The 27,501-nt window shown below is 40.3% G+C and overlaps 1 protein-coding gene across 3 annotated transcripts in view; it reads left to right on the plus strand.

Moving 5' to 3' along the window:
• Nucleotides 1–14,284: 14,284 nt before the first annotated feature.
• The window catches only part of KITLG (KIT ligand), an 88,686-nt gene continuing 75,469 nt past the window's right edge, over nt 14,285–27,501 (plus strand). For 2 of the 3 annotated variants that reach the window (XM_019918450.3, XM_019918448.3), the window contains exon 1: nt 14,285–14,496. In XM_019918450.3, coding sequence (XP_019774009.1) covers nt 14,482–14,496 — 15 coding nt within the window. In that variant the 5' untranslated portion in view covers nt 14,285–14,481. The remainder of the gene's footprint in view (nt 14,497–27,501) is intronic. The other variant, XM_019918447.3, reaches the window with a different exon arrangement.

Raw genomic sequence — 27,501 nt, forward strand, 5'->3', positions numbered from 1 at the left:
AGAGATCAGGCTGCCCTCCCCCGGGTGCTCACGGGAGCTGGTGCCACGCATGCGCAGAACTTCCTGCAGCCCCCGCCCCGCATCCACCACCGCAGACCCACCTCGGGAGCTCCCTTGTTGTCGCTGGGGATGGCGATGTACACAAAGCGCAGAGGAGAGACTGTGACACAGTAATGGAAAGCGGGTTAACATAAAACGCCTCCGAGATCAACCTGGATCAGTAATCACTGAAAGTCGTGGCTCTGGGAAGGCGGCCTGGATCTGGTTAGGGAAGTTTCCAGAAGAGAAGTGTCTGGCAATACGAGTGGCTCCTGGCAGCAGCAAACTTCAGCACAGCTCGCTGGCCAATATTCCTAGAGGATATGACACTGACATCAGCCCCGTTTCCAATGGCAACAACGGCGCGAGCCGCCAGGAGAGGCTTCTCCCAGGTTCTCTTTAGGCGTATGAGGTAACGTCATCACTTTTCCTTTTGTAGATGTACTGTTCCAATTGGTAGTCAAGGTTGGTGTCACCTAAGTGGGTTCCTGATCCAAGGAACTGGAGGAAATTCTCCTCCTTCATTTGCAGGCCATCAAGGGCTCCGGACTTTGTGAACGTTTCCCTTTAACCTCCGAGGGGAACCCAGAACAATGCCTTATGGACCCCTCTCTGGGTAATGCAGGAAAGCAGGAATGTCATTTTTAATAAATAAATAAAAGCATTATATTAGCAAATTAAATTGTGGTCAGTTTATATGCAGTGAAAAATTTGAAGAAAGTGCATGACATTCTAGATCTGGAAGAAGTCTCAGCTCTTTGCTAACCCTAACAGCTAAAGGTCACAGTTATGAACTGAATTGTGTCCCCTCAAAATTTATATGTTGAAACCCTAACCTCCAATACCTAGAATGTGACTTTATTTGGAAAGAGGGCCTGTAAAGAGGTGATTAAGTTAAAATGAGGCCAATAGGGTGGACCCTAATCTAATCTGACTACTGTCCTTATAACAAAAAGAAATTTGAACACACAGAGATACCCAGGGCACAAATGCACAGAGGGACAACCATGTGAGGACACAGCAAGAGGGTAACAATCTGCAAGTTAAAGAGAGAGGCTTCAGAAGAAACCAACGCCACTGACACTGTGATCTTGGACTTTCAGCCTAGAACTGTGACACAATACATTTCTGTTGTGTAAGCTACCCAGTCTGTGGTAGTTCATTATAGCAGCTTAGTAAACTAACATAGTCACTCAATCTACTATTTGAATGTATAAACAGAATCAGATATCTTTCAATATTTTTCTAAATATTCTATGAAGAATTTTCTACCCAAAAACTTTAAATACATTTTGGGAAGTCTATCCTTTGTAAAGCCTCACGTTTCCCTAAATTTCCCTCCTACACTTGTGCCCCTGAGCACTCACGTTTAAGGTCCTCTGGCCTTGTGTGTTTGGGATCCGTTTATAAAAGACAGTTCTGAGTATATTCAAAGCATGTTATTACCACAATTCCCCAGGAAAAACACAAGTATTGTTTAAGATTAGAAGTTCTATTATGAAATCAACCTATGTTTAAATAACCTTTTGGTTTTAATTGATGTTTTTAAAAACATGAACAAAATGCAGTGTCAGGGTCAGAGCATTTGAGACTTAATAGCCATGAGAGACTTATGCACTCCTCGGTGTGATTATAAATGCATTGCCCTTTCTACACAAGGATGATGCTATGACCGTACAATCATTATTTAAGCATAAGCTGACAGGAGAAACAACAACAAACACCTTTGTCTCATTTAAAAAGGGAAAAATATATTCATAGTTTTTTTAAAAAAATAGAAGTTGCAAGTACTTGTGTTTACTTATGTAAGTTTGTTGGTTTGTGTCTGTATATTTGTGTTAGCATATTAATTCAATAGATTAAACCATTTATGAACTCTGTGTCCTAGGATAAATTCCTAAATCTAAAACCAAACAAAACAAAAACAAAAAAACCACTGTCCCCTCATCTATAAAATGGGGCAAATAAAACTCTATCTCTAAAAGATTGAGGTGGGAGGATTAAATAAGAAAACATATGCAAAACTCTTGGCAAAGTGGCTAATACATAACAAGAATCAATCAAAAGTTGGCAACTATAAGTTTTTATTACCATAAAGCTCAGATGCTGAATTTCTCAAAGACAGAGACCTCTGCTATCTTAGGGCCAGCATCATGCCCTAGAGAATAGGTTCCCTATGAGTATTGTAGATTGAACTAAATTATTGTCTGTTGGGCTGAACCAAAATATATATTATATTACATTTACACGTCTTATACTTCTGTTACTTTCTAAAAGTATTTTAATATTGCAAAGAAAAAAATTTTATCAAATGTTAAGGCAGTTAACTGGGGAAAATAAACTATTTTAAGAAATCTAAGTTAGTTTGGGCTTGATTCTTATAAACCCAATGCTTTTGAACAATATGTAGTCATTAACCATGTATGATAAGAAGACTTCTGTTTCAAAGAAAATTTAATAATGTTGTTGGTATTCCAATTTGCTTTATTGATCAAAAATTTAATTTTTCCTTTGCTATTTAGAGTTGATTAATTTGATTTCTGATCTTAAAAACTTTAATCTTTTTTTTTTTCTGAAAAAAGGCAAAACATTTTGCTAATTTTCAACTTTCAAGGGTCTGCAGTCAGTTCAAGGCTCAAAGCTGATAGTGGCACAAGTCCACTCAATTTAGCAAAAGTGAGTTCTCTGTTCCTCTCTAAATGTTACAGAGAATTCATTACCTTTTTTGCACTTAAAAAGCTGAAACAAAAAGCCACGGATATCAACACATCATGAACTCGTAAGAGGAAAGGCTATCTTGATTGCTGATTTCTTGCTCTTACAATTTACCCTAACAGAGGATTTCTGGAAAGATATACCAGAACCATAGGACAGCGAGACTGTTCGGCGATGGAAGGATCACGGGGACAGAATTCAGGAATCCAGATTCCAGCCCTGATCCTGCTAAATCACACCATTTCTGGTGAATATCACTAAATTTCTCTGGATCTCAGCCTTCTTTTCTGGAAAATAGGAAGTATGATGTGTGTATCCTTCTCCATGAGAATATGATTATGCTTTGAAAAATGGAGAACACGATTTAAATACGGGAAATTTTTGTCTCATATGTTGTCTGCTATGGTATATATTTTTCTCTATGAAAATGAGTATTGAGTAAGCCAATGCCACCGATAGATCTTATGAGAAGTTAACAATGTACTCCGAACATTTACTGCATGCCAATTGTGTACCACTTATTGCCTGGCTACTATGATCTAGGGACTTGAAATGTATCACTGTCTAATCTTTAGAAGGCAACTACTAGGTAGTCATTTTTATTCTGATTTGACAGAGCAAAAACCATCAAGAGCATCAGTCCTGTATGTTTTGTCCACATGTGCAGGAAAAATGTTCTAGATTGGAGCCAGAAAGCATGACTATTCCCATTTTATAGATGGAGCTTCTGAGGCTCAGAGAGGTTGAGTTGCCCAAAGTCAAACAGAAGGTTAGTGACAGATATAGTCTCCAACACTTCTGGGAGATGGGTACTGGGAGCTCCATTTAACCTATGGGGAAACTGAGGCTCAGAGAGGTTTAAGAATCTGCCCTAAATTTCCCAGGCAGAAAGTGCTGAAGCCAGGATTTAATCCCAGGTCTGTTGACTGAAAAGCCAATGTTCATTTCACTACCACACAGTGTAAAAGGAAGCATGTTAGATACACAAAATATACCTCCTCCTTTTATTTAATACACAGTAGTAAAATTAATCATTTTGCATTTTACAACTTCCTTGTTCACTTTTCCCTCCGTCCTTGACTACAAAGCCTCTCTCTGCTCTTCTGCCTGATTTAGCTGGTCTCCAAAATTCAAACCTGTTCTATTTTCTTTTCAGAGAGAAAGGTTTATATAGCATCATACTTTCTTTTCTTCTTGCTAGTTCTGCTTATATTGCTGAGAGTTCAAGGACTGTCTTCCTTAACAATGCCAGATCTTTGATGCATTAGATTTAGGAGAACAGCTTCAGCGTAAGGATGAATTGACAAAAACTCTTTATTGAAGTTCAAATAGGAAAACTTTGTACCACTGCAAAAAATCAAGATTTTATCTAACCCTCTTTGTTCACAACATCCTATGGTGTTGATATTCTTTAGTGAACCTTCTCCCTAGGAAGCCTTCCTTCTTCAAATACCTTCTTTAGGTTCGCTCTCAGTGCTTTAATACCTTTACTACTTTATTTCTGCTCAGTGCAAACTTTTTGGTTTCTCTTTTCCTAGTTAGCACCATTGGAAACCAGATGAAAGGCAGCTTCTCACTTTGCACTGATAGTTGATCAAGATAAGCCGACAAACACAAAGGTTACAGAGATGATATTGTACAAGCTATATTAAGGTCGGGTAACCAGAAACCCAATAAGGTGGATTAGGGGAAAAATCAGCACAGATAATCTTAAGCTTCCAAAGTTTGCCCTGAAAAGACTCAATGCTAGCCTATTTCCTTTGCTCTACATAAAAGAACATTTCTTTGCTTTTGGAGCTGTTCATTGTCATGAAATCAGTCATTTGAATCAAAATCCTTAAGGACATTTTCCACGCTGAGAGTCCTGCTTTGAAAAGTGTCTAATTATCTTATAGTCCTGATAACTACCCAGCATGCCCTAAACTTGACAAATTATTTTCTGTCATTAGACCCCATGAGAAAACTCTGCAATGTAAATACTGTACTATCAGAAATATTTAAGTCACTTCTTAGCCCATAAATTCTTCTATTAATAAGAAAAAATCATTAAGGGATGCAGTAAAATATTATGGTTAGAAGGATGGGCTTTTAGAGTCATTCAGGTACAGGTTAAATCCAAGATTGGGCACTTTCCATCTGTGTGACCTTGAGTAGTCACTTAACTACCCTGTGGCTGCAGTTTTCTCATCTGTAAAACAGGTGACTGTGCCATGCCCACCTCATAGGTGGATTTGATCATGTTGCTTCTCTTTCTCTAGATAATGACAATGATTAGCATCACCCTATGCATAGATGGTTTACCAAAACCAAACAATACAGTTGTGCTAGGAGTATTGTGAGGATTATTGTATAGATTACTATAAAGGTTAAATAATATTTGCAAAGTACTTATCACATGATAAGTGTTCCATAAACAATTATGAACAGACCTCAAGCCAGTTCAATATGTAAAAGTCTTAGGTTCTTTATGGTAGATTATGTGGCCACCAGGTCATTTTTGAAAGCAAATCACAGACCCAGTTCTGCAATACATATAGACTAATATATTGATAAATAGACATGAATCAGGTGACACAAAATATTCTTTATAGCTTGATAAAGTCTCAGCTCTTGATACAGTTAAGTGTTCCATTAGCATCTTACATGAAATAGTTTCTCAAAACAAACACATCACTAGAAATCCTCTCACACCGATGGCCGGAACCAGTCTGTTCAGGGCTCAGGTCTTAAAAGCATTATTTCTACTGCTAAAATTCAGGCCTTCTTGAATTATTATACCCTGTTCATGACTGCTTCTAGAACAATTTTAGCCAGTACAGGTATCCTGAAGAGCTTTAATTTTTGCCGATGAGATGGTCTTCTTACATTAATGATGCTGGTCAATAAGCCACCATTTTCACCTCTGAAAAATTATTTGCCATATAGTATGCTGTTTATGAATAATAGGGAACATTCTTATTTCTAACTTATTTCCAAAATCTATGCTGAAATAAGCTAGATTTTGATAGCATAGATATGAATAATAGAAGTGCTTGCATTAGTAACCTCTAGAGCATGGAACTTCTAATTTGAAAGCTAGCTGGACGGCCCTGGACTGAAATTCTTGAATAGAATGTTTCCAGCATCTGGGATGTGCCCTCAGTCAAATAACACACACACAATACCACACTGCATATTTTAAGCAATAATCAATCCAATATAAGCATGTGTTCTTTATAAATGAAAAACAAAACATATATTTAAATCAATGATTATGACAATAATCAGCTCACCTTATTTTTATCTACTGTCTCACCTTGGGTATAGTCTTCAGAATAAGAAAGCTGGTAACGGGGATTTGCCATGGGGGTCTCCATAGTATGGAATGACAGATTTGAATGGAAAAAAAATTTTTTTAAAGGAAGGTGGGTGAGGGTGGCCTCTGTATGTGGCTAAGATGACAATGTCTAGGGCTTACTAGCCATTCTAAGCTTGGATCTCAATTCTGAAAGCCATCTCTTCCTTCAAGGCCTCTTTAGACTAGGTTGAAAACTGGTCAAGATCCCCATAACCTCTGAAGATAGGGTCATTGCAAATAGTTTCTAGCTGAGGGAAAACATAGACAATAAGGTACATTGTTAACAAATGTCTTTTATCCAAACTTGATAAGTGGTCTGATGACGCTGGAGGGAGACACGAAAAATCTGCTACTTGTCCAAGCAAGTTGAATGTCCACTAAAAAAAAAAAGTAACCACAATGCTTATTTCAGACTTTGGAACCCACAATGGTAAAGTTTATCTGTTCCCTAGCTGCCTTAATGTCAAATTCTTTTCACCCACCACCTTGCAGAAGGAAAGAAAGAAGGTTCCAAATACATGACAGCTTCTCTGTTATTTCCTGTTTATAATTTTTAAAGGAAGAGATAACTAGGGGAGTCATATTATATCATTAGAGCTTTACAAAGTACTAGTGCATTTGTCTATGTCTCTATACTCTTTATTAACTGTGCCATTCAAGAGTTGTATAGAACAAACTTGTCAATTAGGAAATAGGCCATACTCTAGAAACTTCTCATTTAAATGATTCACTAGAGAACACATTTCAAAAGTACAATGTACAAAAGAACACTGCCACAGTTGAAGTCACAAATCTCTTTTAAAATCAGATAAGTGGAGAGGATAACATCACTGACAAAAACATCAACCTAAATTAATTTATCTAATACACATAAAAGTTATGAGACATATATGAAAGTCTTAATATCCAGGAAAATTATGCAAAAACATAGAGTTAAATAATATATTTTTAAATGTCATGGAGAAGAGGGACCTGTAGTAAAACATATAAAATTTGTAACAGTTCATGGTATTTGATTGTCTAATATATATATATATAGTGAACATTCTCCTATATTCTGGGAATATAGACTATAGAAAAGCATATTCCCAGAATATACATATTATTTAGAAAATCAATTCTACCTTTTTCTCTTGTCTAGAAATTCTCCTCTAAATAATCTTAAAATCACTGTCTTATTAATAATCACTCTTTACTATAAACAAGGGTAGAATATTTACTCTTTGATCTTGATTCCTTGGAAGTAGTGTTTCCGGACTAGCCAGAAAGTGTTTCATAAGTCAATTCTGGAGACAAGTGTTCTACCCCTCATTCAAATAAGCCTGTCTGTAGCATCAATTCTTCATATGTAGATTAACCGTGTAAACCACATTTTATCAAAATTCTCTTCTAGTTTTAAAAGCTACGTGTTTGTGAAATAACTCAGTTTCTGAAATCTTTAAGGATTAGAAAAAGACATAAACAAAAACATTTATATAAGTTAAATGAAATAATTATACTTATTAAAAAATAAATTTGGAGTCAAAAAATACTTGTTAAACTTTTAGTAGCAAAAAAAAACATGAAGACATAGTTAACGTTTACCAAGCCCCCATATGCATATTCTCTCCCTAGAATGTTCCCATCAAATTTCCACAGCTCATTTTGTTCTTTCACTCAGCACATTTTGAGAAGTATCCTTCTCTCCTTCACTGGATGAGGGCTCATGGATTACAAAATAATTTTCCCATTAATTGTAAGCCTAATGAAGTTTGTAAGGAATGAGCAACCACTCTGCTTCAAAGAGGAAGTGTTATTTGAACCAGGATTTGAATGATGAAAAGGAGATCTCAGGCAGAAAATAGAGAACAAGCTACTACTCCGTGCTAAAAGAACAATGTGAACGCAGGAACAAAGGTGTCAAAGAGAAAATGTTGAGAAGTCCAATATGGCTAGTTGGAAGGAAGTGGCTAGTACAGTTGATGAGTCTAGGGAGCTACAAATGTTGTGGCCAAATTGTGGGGAGCTTCGGATTTTATTCTCTAGGTATGGAGAATCAGAATACATTTATAGACAGTGAGGTGCTGTGCCTAGATTTTTATAGATGCTACAGTAATGTTGGCAGTGATGATGAAGTGGATGGGAAGAGTATATTGGTGAAGTGGATGGGACAGGATGACATTTGATGAATATACTGCAATAGTTTAAATGAGATTCATCAGCTCTGAAGTGAGGCAGTGATAACAGAAATGAATGATACATTTTAGAGGAGATTATTGGAAGTAATTTAAAATTATTTGTTATAATTACTGGAAGTATTAAAATATTTGTCAAATGAATTAATTAATGAATAAATAATATGAGTTATTTCTGCAAAGTTGAATTAATAGTTTTAAGTGTACCAGGAAATTCTTTCTCTAAGATCCATTGGATTCCTTTTTACTCAGGTTTCTACTAGAATGTTTAAATAAGTCTATTCCTTTAGAATTTCTTGATAATCTCACTTTTTCAGTAGGTCATGATGTCTAATAACTTCTAGATTATTTGATATCCATGGACGATAATGATCTTTGTATATTATAATTATCTTCAGGAAACACTCCTTTCTTTTTTTTTTTTTTTTTTTTTTTTTTGGTACGGGGGCCTCACACTGTTGTGGCCTCTCCCGTTGCGGAGCACAGGCTCCGGAAGCACAGGCTCAGCGGCCATGGCTCACGGGCCTAGCCGCTCTGCAGCATGTGGGATCTTCCCAGACCGGGGCACGAACCCGTATCCCCTGCATCGGCAGGCGGACTCTCAACCACTGCGCCACCAGGGAAGCCCAACACTCCTTTCTTTTTGTCAACCAAATTCCTTCTGATATGTGATCAATATTTATTAACAACACTAAATTGAACATTCTGAGTTAATATTGTAAACATCTCTAGATTTCATAAAAGAGTTAAAAAATATCTCTGATTTGACATCATACAGGCTCAACGTTTTTTTCAGGAATGTAATTATTTACTGTTGTTTTTAAATTGGACCTGTGATTAATTTTTAAGCACAATGTAAAGGGAAAAGAAGGCCGACTATCAATAATTTAAGTATTTACTATCCTTGGCAATATTTTCTAACCTTTATTCTATAATCAAGAAAAAACTAAATAAATGAGTTTGATGGTATCCCCTGAATATAAGAAATTTGGGGTTTTTCAAAGAATAGTCTGTGAATGGATATCTTTCATCATTTTTAAGGCTGGCCAAACCAGACACCAATAGGATAAAGGAAACTTCACATTTTTGTAGCTTGTGGCAACTCCATAGGAAGAAGGTAATCTTTCCAATTGACTTTAGCAGGAAAATATCTCAGTGGATTCTGATTAGCCCACCTCAGGTGATATACCCATACCTCACCAATCAGGGGATTGGCCAGACCTGGATCCTAAACCAACCCCTACAGTGAGGGGGGAAGGGGAGGCAAAGCCTTGTGAATGACAATCCCTTCTGAGAGACATGGGATCATCTTGTGTGATTTCTACAAAAGAAAGTGGGATGCTAGTAGCAGAGGAAGAAGAATAGGAGAGTTGTAGAGCAGATAAAAAATCCTAACCGTTGTCCACATGCCTGGATTAGATCATGCCTTTCCACTTACCAACCGAGGGATCTTGAATAAATTACTTAACCTTATTGGTCCTTAGTTTCCTTATTTATCAAACAGAAAAATTATCTCCCTTACATGATTGTTGTGAGAAATTGTTGACGTCGTACAAGCTCTGGGCCTTATCCGTTTCCTGCCTCCTGCCTGGCATCAGTAAACTAATTGGAAAAGTATTTAAGAGATTCACTGTGTTCTGCTTACTGTACTAAACACTGAAGATAAACTAATGAGTGAGGACAGTCATAGTCAGTGACTTTAATCAAATAATCACACAAACAAATGTTTCATAAATGCTACGAAAGAGGGAATTCATACTTGAGTTTATAATAAGAGGGGAGTTGATCAAATCAGAGGTTAGGGAAAACCTGCCTGAGGAAGAGAATATAGGGAATATTGAGTTGAGATCTAAAGAATAAGAAAATATCTACTGGGTAAAGAGGAGATTTGAGCAAAGTGGTCTCTGCAGAAGCAGAAGGAAGAGTATAACCAAAGGCTCTGAAATGGGAGGGAACTCTGAGGAACAGAAAAGGTTTCTTGCCTCTGGAGCAGGGAGCACAGCACAAATTGACTTTGGAGAGGCAGGGAGGGGGCCAGACCTGGGAAGCCTTAAATTCTTTGCTTTTCTTTATTCCAAGAACAATGAATGGCAAGCCACCAGAGTTCTCAGCACAGGAAGTTTTGTGACCAAAGAGTGATGTGTCTAACAGAGGGCAGCCAGAATGGGTGAACAAACAAGAGATGTTTCATACTCACAAGACTTACTAGATTTCCTTACTAAATTAAACCTATCTCTTAACATAAACAACAACAAATGTTAAAGCTCAAAAGAGAAAAATCTTTCCAATAATTAGATTAATCAAAAACAGCATGGTGGACCAACTAGCACTGAAAGTATGCAAGTAAAGACTAGATAATCATGGATAGACTTTCTTCCCAATGTATCAAATGTTGAACTCCCTGCACCCTATAACAGGAGCTACTTTTCTACGAGAAAAAATTCCTGATGCTTCCTATCCATTTGGGGCATAGCCCTACCTCTTGTTCACTTTTAAGTAGCTCCTGGTTTTCTTCTGCTAAGGGACTAGAGGCTGGCCTTTGTCTCCTCTCAAAGGCCTACACCGAAGGAAGATCTTTGTCTTTCTGACCCACTTCTGACCTCCTGAAGAGCTTGCCCACAGTCTGTGATTTGCATGCTACCTCTTCTAACCTCTTTGGTGTCTGCTTTCATATTCTCTTCATTTTGATTTCAAGTATCATGATTATACAGCATAACTGTAGTGCATCAGTATGAAGGAAACAACAGATACAGTTATGGATGAGAAAGTCAGTGATGATATTAGTGTAGCTAGAAAGCCATTGAGCTGTGGAGGTGGGAGGAGGAGAAAGAACTGAGAGGGAGAAGAAGGGAAGGAGGGAGGAAGGGAAGCGAAGAGAGCAAGTCACTCTAGGAGGTTAGTATATGGAGTCCTGAGATGAATTATCCAGTTGATTGAAAAGAAATTGGGTTGAATTTCTGCTAGGTCTACTCCCCGGTTTCTTTAAACCTGTTCTAACTTATTAGGCTATTCCTTCTTATTGGTTTCATAAAATTAGTACAGTTAGATTGATGTTTGCCAAGCTTCAGTAATTCTACCAATGTCATGATTTTTGTCGTTATACACCTTCCTTTACTACCAGTTATATTTATTTAATGTTATACATTAAACTGCTTTTAAATTGACCCTTCAAATTTCTTTTTTTCTAAGCAATAATCAACTTGGAATCATCTGTTTGATATATGTGGGTTATACATGTATATATTATATACATTTTAAAAATACACATTTTAATTTATACTCATTTGGTAAGATAAAGATGTTCATCAGTGCAGCACCTACAGTCACCTGGGGAGCCTTTGCAGTTATGCATGCCACACTGCTAAACCCCTGATTGGTGGCAAGGTCATAGAGCCTGCAACAGAGTCTGAAATAGAATCAACCTTTCTCAAACCCGTTTCCCTTTCCATTAGACCATAATGATACATTTCAGGAGTGTAACTCCTTTGTGCATAATATATATGCAACTCTTTGGAAGATTCTGGCAGACCAAAATTACTCCTAAAGGCTGGCTGTGTTAAGATTGGGATTGGCAGAGAGGAGTCATTAGTTAAATGATTTTCCTATACCGTCGCATTTGCTTCTGTTTACAGACTTCTTTTCACTTCTGCTTAAAATGGTTTGTAGCACTGTTTCGATTGAAAGTAAAAGTAATTATTTAATACTCTGAACTTTTGGTTTTTTCAAACATTTATTTTCGTAACCGTGGAGCGGGAGGTAGTCTCCTAGTCAGAGCTCTGTAGCCACTTGGAGTGAAGCACTTGATGAAGGATGCATAGTGACATAACAAGCCCACATTTCCACTCCATGTTCTCCCTGAATTTGTTCGCTATTGAGTGTGGTGGGGAGAATAATGCACCCCTGCCACGCCCAAAGATGTCAGTGTCCTAATCCCCAGAACCTGTCAATAGGCTATCCTTAATAGCAGAGGGGAATTAAGATTGCAGATGGCATTAATGATGCTAATCAGCTGATTTAGGGAGTATAGCCTGGATTATCCAGGTGGGCCCAAGGTAATCACAAGGCCCTTAGAAGTGGAAGGAGGCAGAAGGGAAGGGCAGAGTGGGTGATGTGAGGACTCAATTCACCACAACTGACTTTGAAGAGGAATGATCCAAAAAATCTGGATAGCTTCTAGAAGCCTGGAAAGGCAAGAAAAGGAACTCTCTAGAGCTTCTATAGGGAACACAGCCCTGCCAACACTTAGCCCAGGGAGATCCATTTTGGACTCCTCACCTCCGAACCGTTAAGATAATGAATTTGTGTTGTTTAAAGCAATTAAGTTTTGGTTATTTGTTACAGCAGTGATAGAAAATTAACACAGTGAGCTTCAAATTTTACCTAGTTTCTTGTTTCTCATGGTTATAGGTTTGGCATATTCATTTTGAAAAAAGGCACACTGAACTAATTAAGGCAAATTTGGAATCCTACTCTCTTATTAAAATACCTAATTCCTAAATTTACACATTATTCTTATTTCATAGACTATTGATGTTAATGTCTAGTAAATATTTTCTTTTAAAAATTAATAAAATGCTTTTTAGTGTTCTCCAGTTATAAGAACAAATATAAAAGGGTTTTGGGGCCCGCCTGCGGCAATGAAGACACAGCACAGACTAAAAAAAAAGCGGGGGGGTGGCAGGGGCGGGGTTTGGAGAGTTAATATTTGTTTTAAGTATTTTTTAAAAGCTCTATAGGGGACTTCCCTGGTGGCACAGTGGCTAAGAATCTGCCTGCCAATGCAGGGGACACGGGTTTGATCTCTGGTCCCGGAAGATCTCACATGGCTCGCTGAGCCTGCGCTCTAGAGCCCCCGAGGCACAACTATTGAAGCCCTGCAGGCCTAGAGCCCATGCTGCGCAACAAGAGAAGCCACCTCAATGTGAAGCCCGAGCACCGCAACCAAGAGTAGCCCCCCGATCGGGCAACTAGAGAAAGCCCACACGCAGCAGCAAAGACTCAACGAAGCCCCAAACAAAGAAACAAACAAAAAGCTGTATAGCCAGGGCTCTGGATTCAAATTAAGTTCTGTCATTTCCTAGCTGTGGTTTGGGAAAATTGACCTAAGACTGTTTCATCAGCTATAAACTGGGAATAAAAATGACAGGGCCTATACAATAGATTTATGGAAAAGATTTGATGAGATTATCTCTGTAAAGTACTTAGTACGGCGCCTGGTATGTAATTAAGTGCATCATATAATGGTTTTATCTACTATTATTGTTGTTGCATTATCTTTCCGACTCCAAAACCTTCTCCAGCAAAAAAGTACAGTTTTCAAAACTCTGGCTGGGTTGGTGATCTCCACGTTTAATAACCTATCGCTTCTCTTTCAATCTTAATTTCTAAAGAAGCAGCAGTAAACCATTCTGGAAACAGCATCTCCCTTAGCAGTATTCAATCCTGAGTCAACTGTTATTTCAATGATTAAATATTCATTCACTAAAGTAATTGTTTAAAAACAACAAGGGTAAGACAATGGCCTAACTATATAGATCCTAATTAAGCTTTAAAAACATTTCCATAAAGCAGGACGGGGCGAATTGTTTGCTAGGCCCCCAGTGACCTCTCCCACACCGCCTCTACAGAAAAGCGGGAGCTCCGGGCCCTCGCCAGCGCGCGAGGTATTTCTTCCGTCCCCCGGCGGTGCCAGGTGAGCCCCGGCGGATCTTAAGAGGCCGAGCAGGGACTCTCGACTACCCGCGTGCAGCGCGAGCGGCGGCTGCATGGTGTCCAGCTTCACCCTCGGCGCCCCCGCGCCCTGGTGGCCTCCCGGCCGTGCGCACACGGGCCCCCCGGCGTGGGGACGCGCTTGGCTTGATTTGTCCAACTCTGGTGTATTCGCGGGGCTCCGGCCGCCCTCCCGGGTCTCCCTCCCGTGGCCCAGCCCAGCCTTGCTTCCCCGGAGCTCCGGAAGGGAAGGAGGCGTGTCCGGAGTAGGCGGGAGGGAGCTGTATAAAAGTGCTGGCGGCTCCCCTACCCGGGCTTCACTCGCCGCCTCTCGCCGGGACCGGGAGCGCTCCGCGAAGCACGAGCAGTGGAGAGGGCGCTGCGCTCGGGCTACCCAATGCGTGGACTATCTGCAGCCGCTGCTCATGCAATATGCTGGAGCTCCAGAACAGCTAAACGGAGTTGCCACACCGCTGCCTGGGCTGGATCACAGCGCTGCCTTTCCTTATGAAGAAGACACAAGTGAGTAGGGCGCGTCCGGGAGCTCGCTGGCTCTCCAAGAAAATCGCGCCTGGAGGCCGGCGCGTCCCGGCCCCAAGTGCCAGGGCGTTCGGGGCTGTGCCTGCCGGAAGAGCCTGGAGGGCGCTGGGGAGGCGGGTGTGGCGTGCAAGCCCCAGCCGCCCGGCCCGGGTGAGCCTGGGAGAGGAGGAGTGAGAGTGATGAGAGGGAGCCCGTGTCAAGTTTGGAGCTGTAGCCCTTAAGTTGGGAGCTGTCAGTCGGGAGCCGCAGTTCCTGTAAGATGGAAGGATCTGTCCTTTGGCCGGAGAGTTTAAGTGATTACTGAAAGGCATGTCTTTGCACCGCAGACATTTTCCCGTGGATTTCGGGGACATTACAACAGTTCCCCACGCGCCACGCTCGCTCGCGCACCCAGATTTTTGTGCAGCCCCTGGGTGGGTACCTGGCTCGTGCGGACGCGGGTGCAGCCGCTGGAACTTAGCCAACCCAGAGTTCCTTAGTGGCCGCGTTCCGCTGGGCGGAGAACCTCCCCGGCCAGCCCCGGGAAACGACTCCCGCGGCGTCTGCCAGGTTTGCGGCTCTAGGCAAGAGAGCTCTAAAGGGGGTAATACCTCCACATTGCACCCACTTTCTTCCATTACAGAAGAGAAAAAGTTGTTTGTGTGTGTGTTAATGGGCACCTCTGATGGTAGTTATTGAGGTAATTCCCAGTGCTGCAAAATTGTGCATTATACAGAAGCACAGTGGTAAGGCACCGTCCAGGGGTACAATTAGTTTAGTTTGTTTGTTTTCTTGCAGCAGATATCTGGATTTAGAAAGGGCCGCCACCGTACTCCCATGCACAGTTCTTTTTGCCACTGCAGGTCTTACCTCCACTTACTTCTCCCCTTAGGAATTTTTCTGTTATCTGCCGCGGGTTGGGTAAGGCTGCCCTTTCACCCCCCAGAGGTGCTGTCGGAGATAGCAGTTCCTGAAGTGTGTCGAAGGGGTGGAATTGGTGGGGGAAAGGTTGGTACAGATCTTCAGTTTAGAATGTGCTGAAAATGCTTTATTTAATGACATACTTAGTGTCATATTTTAAATAGGTGTCTAGACCTGGGAAGGGTACATATTCAGAGGGGAGTAGGAAGACTCGAGCCCATTGCACCCGTGTGGAAAAGGGCAGGAGGGAGGGACGTGGCCTGGAAGAAATTTTTGTGTAGTCTCTAGGGCAGCTGCCCAAGACCGAGGAGAGGAGCGGAGCGCAAGTTCCTCTCCTGCAAGCAGGTTAGTTTATAGGCAAAGCACCTGGGATCACCACAGTGGGCTGTTGAAATGCAAATGTTAAAGACTGGCAACAGAAGAGAAGTTTTAATCTAATGACTTGATTCGTACATGCTTTCTGCTTTGTGGAATAATAAGCATGGGCGGACGGGGAACCAATTCTTTGTTATAGTAGCATCTGCTCACGTGAATGGTAGTGGTGAGATGTGGGTGGAGAAACCGCTACCTTCTAGTTCAGGAAAAGAGCCTAAACCTTCCTATTTAAACAAGATCACTGGAGACAGATCAGGTTAATGACCAACAATCCAAAGGGGGGCGATGTACTATCAAGTCACTTTGAGAGTCAGTAGGATTGATGATCCTTGCACCCTTGCTTTGCAAAACAAAAGTGAGCTCTGTAATCTCCTTTCTCACTTTGATTAAATGGCTGTGTAAATTGGATTACATGGGATAATTCCATTGAAAACTAGAAAGAGGTCAAACTAGCCTGAAACTCCTTGGTGTTAGTGACTCAGTACTGCTGACCAGAGACACTGCAGGCAGCTAAATATTTTAGAAATTTGACCTGCTCAGGCCGAGTAAAAGTGCAAGCCCTTTGGGGGAACTTGCTGCTGTTAAAGGACTGAAGGCAAAGGAGGGCAGTGCCCTTGGTGAATGAAGGCATTCATTGCCTGGGATCTAATGACCTTCAAGGTTTCCTTTAAAGATACGTCTAGCAATTCCATATTCTTGCCACAGAAAAAGGGGACCCTGGAAATAGCATGAAATCAATGAAATAATCAGTGGAAATGGGGGAGGGTGCTTAGATCCTCATTCATATTGTTAAATTTTCTAATCCAAAAGTTACAAAGAAATTTCCTGTGCACCTCTGTATGGATGGAGAGTAGCATAAGGAAATCTGACATTAAGTTGTAAGATTGTTCTACTGAATCTAATGTTATATTTGCCAGGGAGGAATATCTATTAACATTCAATAGTTTAAATAATCATTTGTAAAGATGGCATCAATTCCAGAGTTCTGTTATAAAACAAACAGTTGTGTACCCTTCCATTACCCAAGATATAAAATGAGAATTTAATGATAATTTTAAAAATACACTTGAATTGTGCATCTCTCCAAGAATCACAGGGACACCAGGCATTCTGGACTTTCAGTCAAGCTAAATAAATGTGGAAATGCACCAACAACCACTTGAGGTTTGATAAATGATTCTTTAATTTATTTAGCACGTGTGATGAACTTTTAGCATATGGGAAATAATTACATGGGCAGTAGTCGTGAGGAGCAATTTTAACAATAAGTTTAGTCACAAGTCTACAGAAATGAAAGCATTTTGTGTTTTTCAGATTTCTGAATGTATTTTATCCATATTGTGTGGTTTTACGTTTTCTGAAGGGAATTGTGTCTCTGGCTTAGAAAGAACATTATTTCAATGTATAATCATTTTTTTCAATGTAATACTCTGATAAACTGGTATATTAAATAACAATTGGACATTAATTTGCAAGACCAGTTAGAAAAGTGCTGGGCTTCCCTGGTGGCGCAGTGGTTGAGAGTCCTTCTGCCGTTGCAGGGGACACGGGTTCGTGCCCCGGTCCGGGAAGATCCCACATGCCGTGGAGCGGCTGGGCCCGTGAGCCATGGCCGCTGAGCCTGCGCGTCCGGAGCCTGTGCTCCGCAACAGGAGAGGCCGTAACAGTGAGAAGCCCGCGTACAGCAAAAAAATAAATAAATAAATAAAAGTGCTATCAGTTTAACAGGGCTGGTGCCATGTTTATTGATGTTGTACTTACATTTTAGTTTTTTTTTTTGTTTGTTTTTTTTTTTTTTGCAGTACGCGGGCCTCTCACTGCTGTGGCCTCTCCCGCTGTGGAGCACAGCTCCGGCCGCGCAGGCTCAGTGGCCATGGCTCACCGGCCCAGCCGCCCTGCGGCACGTGGGATCTTCCCGGACCGGGGCACGAACCCGTGTCCCCTGCATTGACAGGTGGACTCTCAACCACTGCGCCACCAGGGAAGCCCACATTTTAGTTTTGAGATGGTCTGGTCTGTGAGAGTTTTCATGACTGCTGTCAGTTTTAGAAATATGAAGATAGGAAAAATTCATCTGGCGAACGGTGTAGAAAAGGCCATTTTAGGCACACATTAGTTCTCAGAAGAAGCAAATAGAATGTTTATTAGCTTTTGTTTTTCCAGAGAATATCCCTCTTTTGTCTGTATGAAGTTTGTCATCTGGGTGATGATGCAAGTTTACAGAAAAATTTAACATTTATGAAAAGAGCATTTTTAAATTTTGTCCTTAAAATCACTCCATTTGGAATGTGTGCTTTGAACAATCCTAATTTTTGTAGCTTTTAATTGATAGATTCTGCCAAGACTTTAAAACTCAAGTGCTAAGTCGATTACATGCAACATAAAACAAGGAAAATAACCATATGGAAGTCTGAAGGCCCGGCCCAAGCCAAACCAATTAAAATCGCCAAATTTTATTTATATCTAACTGCTGATTTGGAGATCGCAAGTTATGAATCACATTTATGCTATCATGATAGGGTTATTGAAATCTTTCCATCACCATCAATAACATTAAAAAAAATTCTCCCCAAATAGCTAGTCTGAAACTGGAGGTTTCTTGCATGGTCCGGCGAGCCCCACTGAGTGTGCCCTTCCCCCACCATGTCTAGGGAACACCTGAGATATAGTGGAGCGATCTTAGGTTCTAGCTTTTCAAGACTTTGATTCTAATTCCTGTCTTACCACTGGTAAGACAAATGACTTTAGGCACATGGTTTAACTTCTTGGGATTTCCATTTTGCAATCTGTACAATGATTATAAAATAGTTATAAAGATCTGTAAGGATTAAATGAGATTTTATATATGTCTGTATCCCAGCACAGTGGCTTACTGTAGTTACAGTCTGAATTTATTATCCCCGAGAAGAGAATTGCCTGCCGACTAACTTAAAAGCCAGAAAAAAACTAGCTTTTGCAGGTAAATGTTGCTTAACCATCAAAGCACAGAGACCAAATTTTCATAAATCTGGATCTCTGCATTCAGCCTTATAAACTGATACCTGTTTGTACTATCAAATCAGGAATGTATGAAAAGAAAGGTTATCTGTGGCAGGAGAGATGATAAATGCTTTAAAGTTTTTCTTCTTCTTTTTTTTTTTTTAGATGTTGGGGGTAGGATTTTATTAATTTATTTATTTTTGGCTGTGTTGGGTCCTCGTCTCTGTGCGAGGGCTTTCTCTAGTTGTGGCAAGCGGGGGCCACTCCTCATCGCGGTGCACGGGCCTCTCACTATGGCGGCTCCCTTGCTGCGGAGCACAGGCTCCAGACGCGCAGGCTCAGTAGCTGTGGCTCACGGGCCTAGCTGCTCCACGGCATGTGAGATCCTCCCAGACCAGGGCTCGAAGCCGTGTCCCCTGCATTAGCAGGCAGACTCCCAACCACTGCGCCACCAGGGAAGCCCTAAAGTTTTTCTTAAAAAGTGAAAGTAAGAGTTAAAATTGAAAATAGGAATCGAAAATGGGAATATAATCACCATCTCTGATTCACTTTCATATTTCCATACTTTTGCTTTCTAAGTGCCTCTTGTCTGATTCTGAGGGTTTATTTTATTTCATTTTAGACTAAAGAGACTGGGTCAGTCTCCTGTCCTTGGTGTTCGTGAACTTGCTCTTCAGAGTGAGGACAAGCATTCGTGTCTGCAGTGTGTCTTTATTGTCTTTATCAGGCAACATGTAGTGACATTTTAATTTTTTTCATTATGCAAGTTTGGGAGATTTTTTTTTCTTTTCTCAGTTTCCTTAATGTTCCCTTTCGTAAATTAGGGTAAGGCATTTGGATATAAATCTGTCAGGAGTGATCTTTTATCTTTGTTTTCTAGTACATGAATCATGAGCACCTGCAGGAGACTCTCTTTGGTGTTAGCCACCTGTGTAGTCAGAACAATTTATAAAACAAATTGAAGGAACACCAGGATGCTTTTATAATATATGCTGTTTTCAGGGTTATTTTATTTAGACTTTGTCTCATAGAAACCATTGACTATAGACTTACTGATTTATAGATGCAGTGAGATGTTTTTGCCTTTTCACTTAATTATGGGCATGATAAAAACTGTTTACAGGGGCTGGGAGTTGGAGAGAATTGTCATTATCCCATCTCTACCTATTTCCTTCTGTCCAGAAAAATGGAGGTGATAGGGGGTGATTTTCTTATAATTAGGCCTCATGGATCTTTTTCTAAAATTGCAGTGTGTGTCATCTAAAGGAAGACTGTCTGTTACGTAACTCTCTTTGTCTTTTGACTACATTTTACTATTTTTTTCTAGGCTGCCACATTGACTTGGTTATTAGGGGATGGAGTTCATTTATTCGCGCAGATACTATGTTGTATGACTTCGGGAAGACATTTGAATCTCTCTGGACCTCAGTTTCCTCCACTGTAAAATGAGAGAGTAGGACTAGGTGATTTCTAAGTGCCTTCCAGTTCTAGAATTCTCTATGTCTAAGGTAGTAGTAAAATAGATGTTTGAACCAGATGGCATTTTAGCTTCCTTTGGTTCCGAGATTCATGTAGTCATTGCTTTGGTGTGAATAGAAATTTTAACCCTTTTTTTATGATGATAAAGCAGCCAATGGGGAGAAATGAAGGAGATTTCAACTTAGACTATTCTACTTTTAGCCTTTTCACCTGCTACTTGATATTCCTCTATAACAAGAATGGTATTTGCACTTGCTATCTGGGCAATATCCGTAGTTGAAAGGGATCTTTACTTTCTCTCTCCCAATCTTTAAATCCTCTAAGTGAAGAAGAATCATAAGGCAAAGTCAGACAGCCAGAGGACGTCATCTTACATAACTAATGAATGTCTGCCTCCCGTATTTGCTCATTGTTTCTACCCCTGCGGTCTCCAATATCTGTGTGCGTGGAGAAGAAATGGAGAGAATTTGATCCTGTAGTGGAAAGAACTTCCATGCAGGGAATCAGAGGTATGGACCCTGCACTTGGTTCTGGCTCCAGGGCCGGTCACTGGATCTTCATAGTCTTGGGCAAGTCACTGAGCCTCAGTAATATTGTGCCCTAGAGTTAATCCTGAGAAGAGTGAAGGGAAGAGGTCTGCAGCTGGAGACACAGAGGCTGAAAAAGGAGGGAGCAGCCCTTCTGCCTCTGGGAAAGACAGTTTCTGTGGATGGCACGTTGCCGAGTCTCAGTCTCTCCTTGCCCTGACTTTTTGCAGGTCTGGACCCCCTCCTCCAGGCAAGAGACCACGGATTCCGCAGAAAATAGAGCTGTGACAATGATGATAATGCTCTAAGCACCAGCAAAATCTAGTGAACTTCCTGCTAAAACCATGTTCAGAATTGAGGCAATGATCCAGACACTTAAAAAAAAAGTAGCAGTAGCTATCTTTCATTTATCTGGATGAAGGAATTCAGCACTTGACTTTGCAGGTGTAGCTGTTGCCTTGGGGCTTGGAGGGCTGCTGATTAGAATGTAGTCTCTAAGGGGGCAGTTAGGGTACCTTTTCTGTGTTCCTGGTGCACAGACAGCAGCTCAAAAATCTGACAGTGGCCTTGCAAAGAATGCCTTTGCTCTCTAGGGTGACCAAGCAAAAGGGTGCACAAGACGAGAGAGCGAGAGCAAAGCCATCGTCAGTGCTCACTGGAAAAAGTAAGCCCCAGCCTCCTTCACCTTTGCAGAAAGGGCATCCCCACTGTATAATGTACCCTGACTGCATACTGTGCCCCCACTGGAGACCAGGGAGGACAGAGCACAGCCTGAAGGGGGCCGTTGTTTGTCTTGCATACACATACTCTGTTGCCCTTTCAGGAGCGGAAGTTCATCTTTTGTTTAAAAGCCCTGTGGGTGCTTAGCACTTTTGCCTCTTTTTCCTCTTGACTTGAAATCTCTGAAGCCAAGGACCTTTCCATTTAAGTGCCTTTACTAAAGTCCAGGGCTGAATCACATCTTGTAATTGGCCTGTTTCTTCTAAATACCAGTGTTTGAGTGGTCGTAAACCAGGTTGCCTCTAAAAATTACAGCTTAATAGTGGTTGTCTATTGTGAGGAACCCGTTGTGCTGAGTTTTCCACTGTTTACTTGGGGTCCCTTTCGCAAAGCCTTCCTATACAGCTACCTTGTGAAAAAACAGATTCCTTGATTTCCAAGAAGAGTGTTGCAAAGAAAGTAGGTTGTGTTTATAAAGGCCTTGCACCCTTCCTGGTATGCGTTGTCCATATGGATGGCTGTTAAAATTTACATTCACTGCCGAACTTTAGATGGGAGGAGGGAGGCAGGGTAGAGGTGCTTCATATAAAAGGGTTTCTAATGTGATCTAGAAAACCCAAGGATTGCAAAACAAACCCCGGCAGTCACACATCGTTATTTATGGTTCTGTGTTAAACCTACAGTTTAACACTTCTGAAATAGTCAACACGTTAGGGATTTCCATTTTTGATGACCGACTAAAACCTCTGTGATTACTTTAGTTTGGATCTCTGGGGATTTTAGAAAGCTGCTATCTTCAGCCAGCCCTACCCAGAGATCTCTGATGTGTTCTGTTAGGTGGAGAACTAACACAGGTCATTCTACTGTTTGTTAGAAAGATAAATTATCACAGTAAAAGGAGCTGGGCTGGTGCTTTCTGCTTCCAGGTGGTGCAAAGGGGTTGCTAAAATGCAGGGATAATAAAGTAGTTAGAAAACGTTCATGAAGAATCAAAAGGACGATATTAGTATAATGTTTTTAGTGCTGGATGAAATTAATTCTGTGTAGAAAAGCATCAAACGACAAAATAGGGTTTATATAATCCTTCCATTGTTACGCAACAAATTGTAACAGTTTTGTTTTCTCTAATTCCTAACCCCTGCCCAGGAAAATACTTTAAAAGTTTAGGACACATTTGTTTATAATGTACTATGGCCATAATGGTACTCTACCTCTTAACAGTACTAGAAAATAGTGGACTATAAAAAATAGTTCCCCGTTTGAAATTTGGATCTTTCTTAGTCTTAAACAATTCCATAGACTTTTATCGATTTGACCATTTATTGTTTGCATTTCTGTATAAATGTCACACATAAATGATTCAGCTTGAAGGAATGAAATTTACTACAGTCTGTGTCAAGCATTTGACATTTAAATGTGTATCCATTTTAAATACTTTCATGATTGTTTTGTAAAATCAAATCACCCTGATAATAAGATCATGCCAAAATGGCATTTAGTAGAAAACAGTTCCAAGATGAATTCAAAGAACTTTTCTTCTGGGAGGTAGGTACTGTTTTCTTTAAACCCCAATTCACAGATGAGGAAAAGGTCTTTAACGTGCCAACTCCAAGTGTTTTATGGTCATGATTAACACCCAAAGAGATTTAGCTGTCACTGCCACAGTATATTAGTGCGGCCTATTCAGAACCTCAAAGATACACGTTCTGCTTATAGGAACATTAAATCAAAAACAAACACAATTCAGATATTAAAAACAGTTGCCTGTAATAGTTGGCAACAAAAATTTTGTGATTCCAGTTACCTAGCAGAGTGGCTCATACTAGAGGTTCAGTGAACACAGATGGAATGTTGTTGAATAAATAAATGCCTGATTTCAGGTTGTTAAGTGCCAACAACCTTTTTTAGAAACCTTTTTCTTTTTTTTTTTAACAGAAGGCAAATTTTAACTACTGTCCTGGCTCTGTTATACACAGATGTGTCTGGTTGATGATTAGAAAGGCTACTTTGTTCCCCATTTACAGTATTAATTTTCAGTGAATGTGCACTATTATTTACTAAGTGAAACTGGTGGGCATGTGAGAATACAGAAAACACTGGACTGAATCAAATGTAGTAGTGGTTCGGCCTCTTACTAGCAGTGTGCCCTTCAGTAAGTGTTTCTCTCTGAACTTTTCCTTCCCAATCTTTAAAATGGGTGCAGAAATAACTTATCTATTGGTAGTACTGATGTCGTGATTAAGTGAGACAGGCTGTGTAAGGGCACAGGTACTTGCTCTTAGTAAATAATCAGTTCCTTCTCTGCAAGAGGAGGGAATCATGGAAGCTTTCAGCAAATCCACATGCTGTAAGACATAAATTCATTGTTCACAGTTCCTGCCTTTGGCTATAGGGCTTGCATGAATAAATGAATTAAAATAATAGAGCTTAATACCTTAACTGCCTTATTTATACACAATCTACCTTCTTTAACACTCGCAAGCACTCTTAGCAAATTAAACAAAATTTTCCTCCAATTTTACCCCCTTTATCTTTCTCCCCTTTCTACGAAAGGCAACAATTATACAAAATAGGCCAAAAGACAAGCTGCTTAAGAAGAGAAAGGATAGGGGACTTCCCTGGCAGTCCAGTGGCTAAGACTCTGCACTTCCAATGCATGGGGCATGGTTTTGATCCCTGGTCCGGGAACTAAGATCCCACATGCCACGGGGCACGGCCAAAAAAAAACAAGAGAAAGAATGAATAAGACTAGTTAATATGTTAATATCCGTTGATTACTCACTATAGATGAGGCACCAGGCCACAAACTGCACAGGAATATCTCATTTGATTCTAGCCAAAAAAAAAAAAAAATGTTATGAAAGAGAGATTATTGATCTCATTTTTTTTAACAAGGAAACTAAAGTTCAGAGAGATTAAGAACACTTAACCAAGATTAAAAGGGAAAAAAATTGCAAGTAAGTGGAAGAGCTTGGATTTGGAGCCAAGTCTGCTTAATTCTTTTTTTTTTCCGGGTCTCTCACTGTCGTGGCCTCTCCCGTTGCGGAGCACAGGCTCCGGCCGCGCAGGCTCAGCGGCCATGGCTCACGGGCCCAGCCGCTCCGCGGCACGCGGGATCCTCCCGGACTGGGGCACGAAACCGTGTCCCCTGCATCGGCAGGCGGACTCTCAACCACTGCGCCACCAGGGAAGCCCAAGCCTATTTAATTCTAAAAACTAGATTCCATTGAACCACGTCAATGGAATGGACCCATATTTAAATATACATATACATACGATCTGTAAGACTCAAGCCTTTTTTTAAAAAAAAATTTGCGGGTGAAGATGATGGTTTTTTAATCTTATAAGGGGAAGGTTGAGAGCAAGCGAAGCAGGGTTCCCGGGAGAGCGAGGGGTTGCTTCTGATGCAGCTTGTCAGGACCACGCAGGAGGGTAAATGGCTGTGAAGAGCAGCAGCACCTCCACAAGTCGGGGATCCAGGGTTTGGTCCCCAGCCTCTCCCACCTCAGTCTCCTTAGCCATCGAATGCCTGCGTCAGCTGACCTGTTGTGTGCGAGGTCCTTATAAACTGGAAAAATGCCATTTTAATTTATGGAATTAAGAATTACTGCCGAAACCTTGGTGTCTTTCAAATAAAATGGTACTTTTCTTGGCAGAGGGGAGGTTTTTAAATATTTGAAAATTGTGTTGCAAAATAACTTCTTGGGGGATAAAAGATGCTCCGGGGATTACTTTAATCAGTTTGCTCTATTTTCATGCTGTTTCCAAACACAATTTTAGGTGGCGGTGATCATTTTTAGAAAACCACTTAATAATGTCTTTATGCTTATGTCTGTTTGTTAAAGCTACCAGCCATTAAAGTTGTGACCTTTGCTTTGTAATTCCTTGTCAGTCCAACCGCATGAATAGTAAAAATTCATTTTCTGCATTGATGTTAGATTTTTTGAAACAATTGACTGTTGGAGCACCCTTAGGGGCAGCATCGCTATGTAATTTATCAGTTTAGTGGAAATGAAGTTGTTTAAAAGGTTGCTAAAAGGTCCTGGAATCATTTGAACGCAGGTGAAGGAAACAACAGAACAGAGGTGTGATGAACCAAATAGACTGCAGTTAGATGACCCACTTTGGTTGGCTAATCCTCTGAGCCTCGGTTTCCCTATCTGCCAAAGAGAGAGGGCAGGAGTACATTTCTCAAAGGTGGTTGTGAAGATTAAATGAAAGAATCCACAAAAAGCCCTTAGTCCAGTGCCGGGCACCTAGGAAATCCTAAATAAATATTCACTCTGATCTTCAGCATTAAACAAATGGTAAGCTTATCAACAGTGGTGACTCCTTTCTTAAGAAAGTGACTTTAATTACAAAGTCTCCATTGTCAGAATGAAAGGGAAAGTTCAAGCAATTTATCCAAATACCTCAGGCTTGGAATTCACTTTAGCCCTGAATAATTGTTTTCATTCTCTACTTTAACCAAAAACTGAAAAAGAGCTAAATGTGTATAATTATAATCGCAAGATAGTTTACCTAGAGCAAAGTTACTTCTTTCTATCCTGTGCCCAAGGTCACAGAGCTAATACATGGCGGAGCTGACTTATGAACCAGGCGGTCTGGAACTAGAGCCTACATTCCTAAACGCTATGCTATGCTTGGAATTGGGGGGACAGAACATGAGTCCTTCCCATGAATTGGTGAGTGATCTACTTCTCCCTATCTGGGAGGAGAAGTCATTTTCTGCATCAACAGAAATATAGCCACTTGTCAAGGGAGAAAGGAAAGAGCATGGCTATTGTGTCAAAAGCACCAAGGTTTTACGTCTGGCTCTAGCTTGCCAAGGGATCTTAAGCAAATTATTTAACTTTGCTTAACCTTCTCTTAAACTGAATTTCCTTTTCTGTAAAATGGAATAATAATACTTTGTAGCTTTTTAACCTGGAAATAGGATGTTGCATACCTGCTTTGTGATTGTCACTCACAGAATTGTACTATTATAAAAAAAGTACTTTTCAGACTTAACACATTTTCCTGCTATACTATTAAGAACTAAGTTGTGTTTGTACAAATGTTTGACTCATTGGCCTCATGTAGACACTCAAAGGAGCATGGACTTTGGAGTTAGAATGAGGCTTAAGTCCTTAGCTCTGTTATTCACCAAGACCCACGTGCATGTTATTTACTTTCTTTCTCAATGTCCTCATATGTATAATGGGGTGGTAAGGATACTATTACGTGGTTGGAAGAATACAAGATTAAATGAGATAATATATGGAAATTGGCTGACCCAGAACTGATGTTCAGTAAGTAGTATCTCTAATCTTTAGGGACTGGATTATGCCAGCTAACAGATCAGTATGGATCAGTCTACTCTGTCTGTTTGCTTCACTTGTGTGATGGCTATAATTTATTTAAACTTGTTGTCGTTGAAAAGCAGAGAGAGATTATGGGTGATTATGTGAAATTGGATTGTGTGACCGTGAACTGAGATTAGTAAGGGTCTGGATCTGGGTCAGCATCCCCCTTTGTAACCAACAATGCTGATGCATGACTTGGCTGTGTCACCAGTTATTGTGTGTATTGTTCCATTCAGAGGCCTACGGTCATACTTATTATTCTAAGCCTTGAGTAATGAAAAATTCAAACTTTCTAAATACATGAAAGCTTTGAGTTTATTAATGTCTTCCAAAATGAGCCGCACACTACTTTATATAGTATGTATTAATAGCTTTGGAGACGCATAGATCTGGCGTCACCTCTTCAAATGGGATGACTTTGAATCATTCTTCTAACATTCTGATTTTCTCATTTCTAAAATGACATTTATAATAGTGTTTAACTTCTCACATGGTTTTGAGGATTAAATGAGCCAGTACATGAGAAGGGTTATTTCATGCTGGGTACCCAGAAAACCTAGGTAAATGCTAGCTGCTTTCAAGAAAAATTCATTTTTGCATTCAAAGTAGGTTGTGGTTTTTTTTTTTTTTTTTTTGCTCTTGTTTTTGTTTTTTTTTTCTTT

Source organism: Tursiops truncatus, chromosome 11 (genome assembly GCF_011762595.2).
Source record: "Tursiops truncatus isolate mTurTru1 chromosome 11, mTurTru1.mat.Y, whole genome shotgun sequence".
Lineage (NCBI taxonomy): Eukaryota > Metazoa > Chordata > Mammalia > Artiodactyla > Delphinidae > Tursiops > Tursiops truncatus.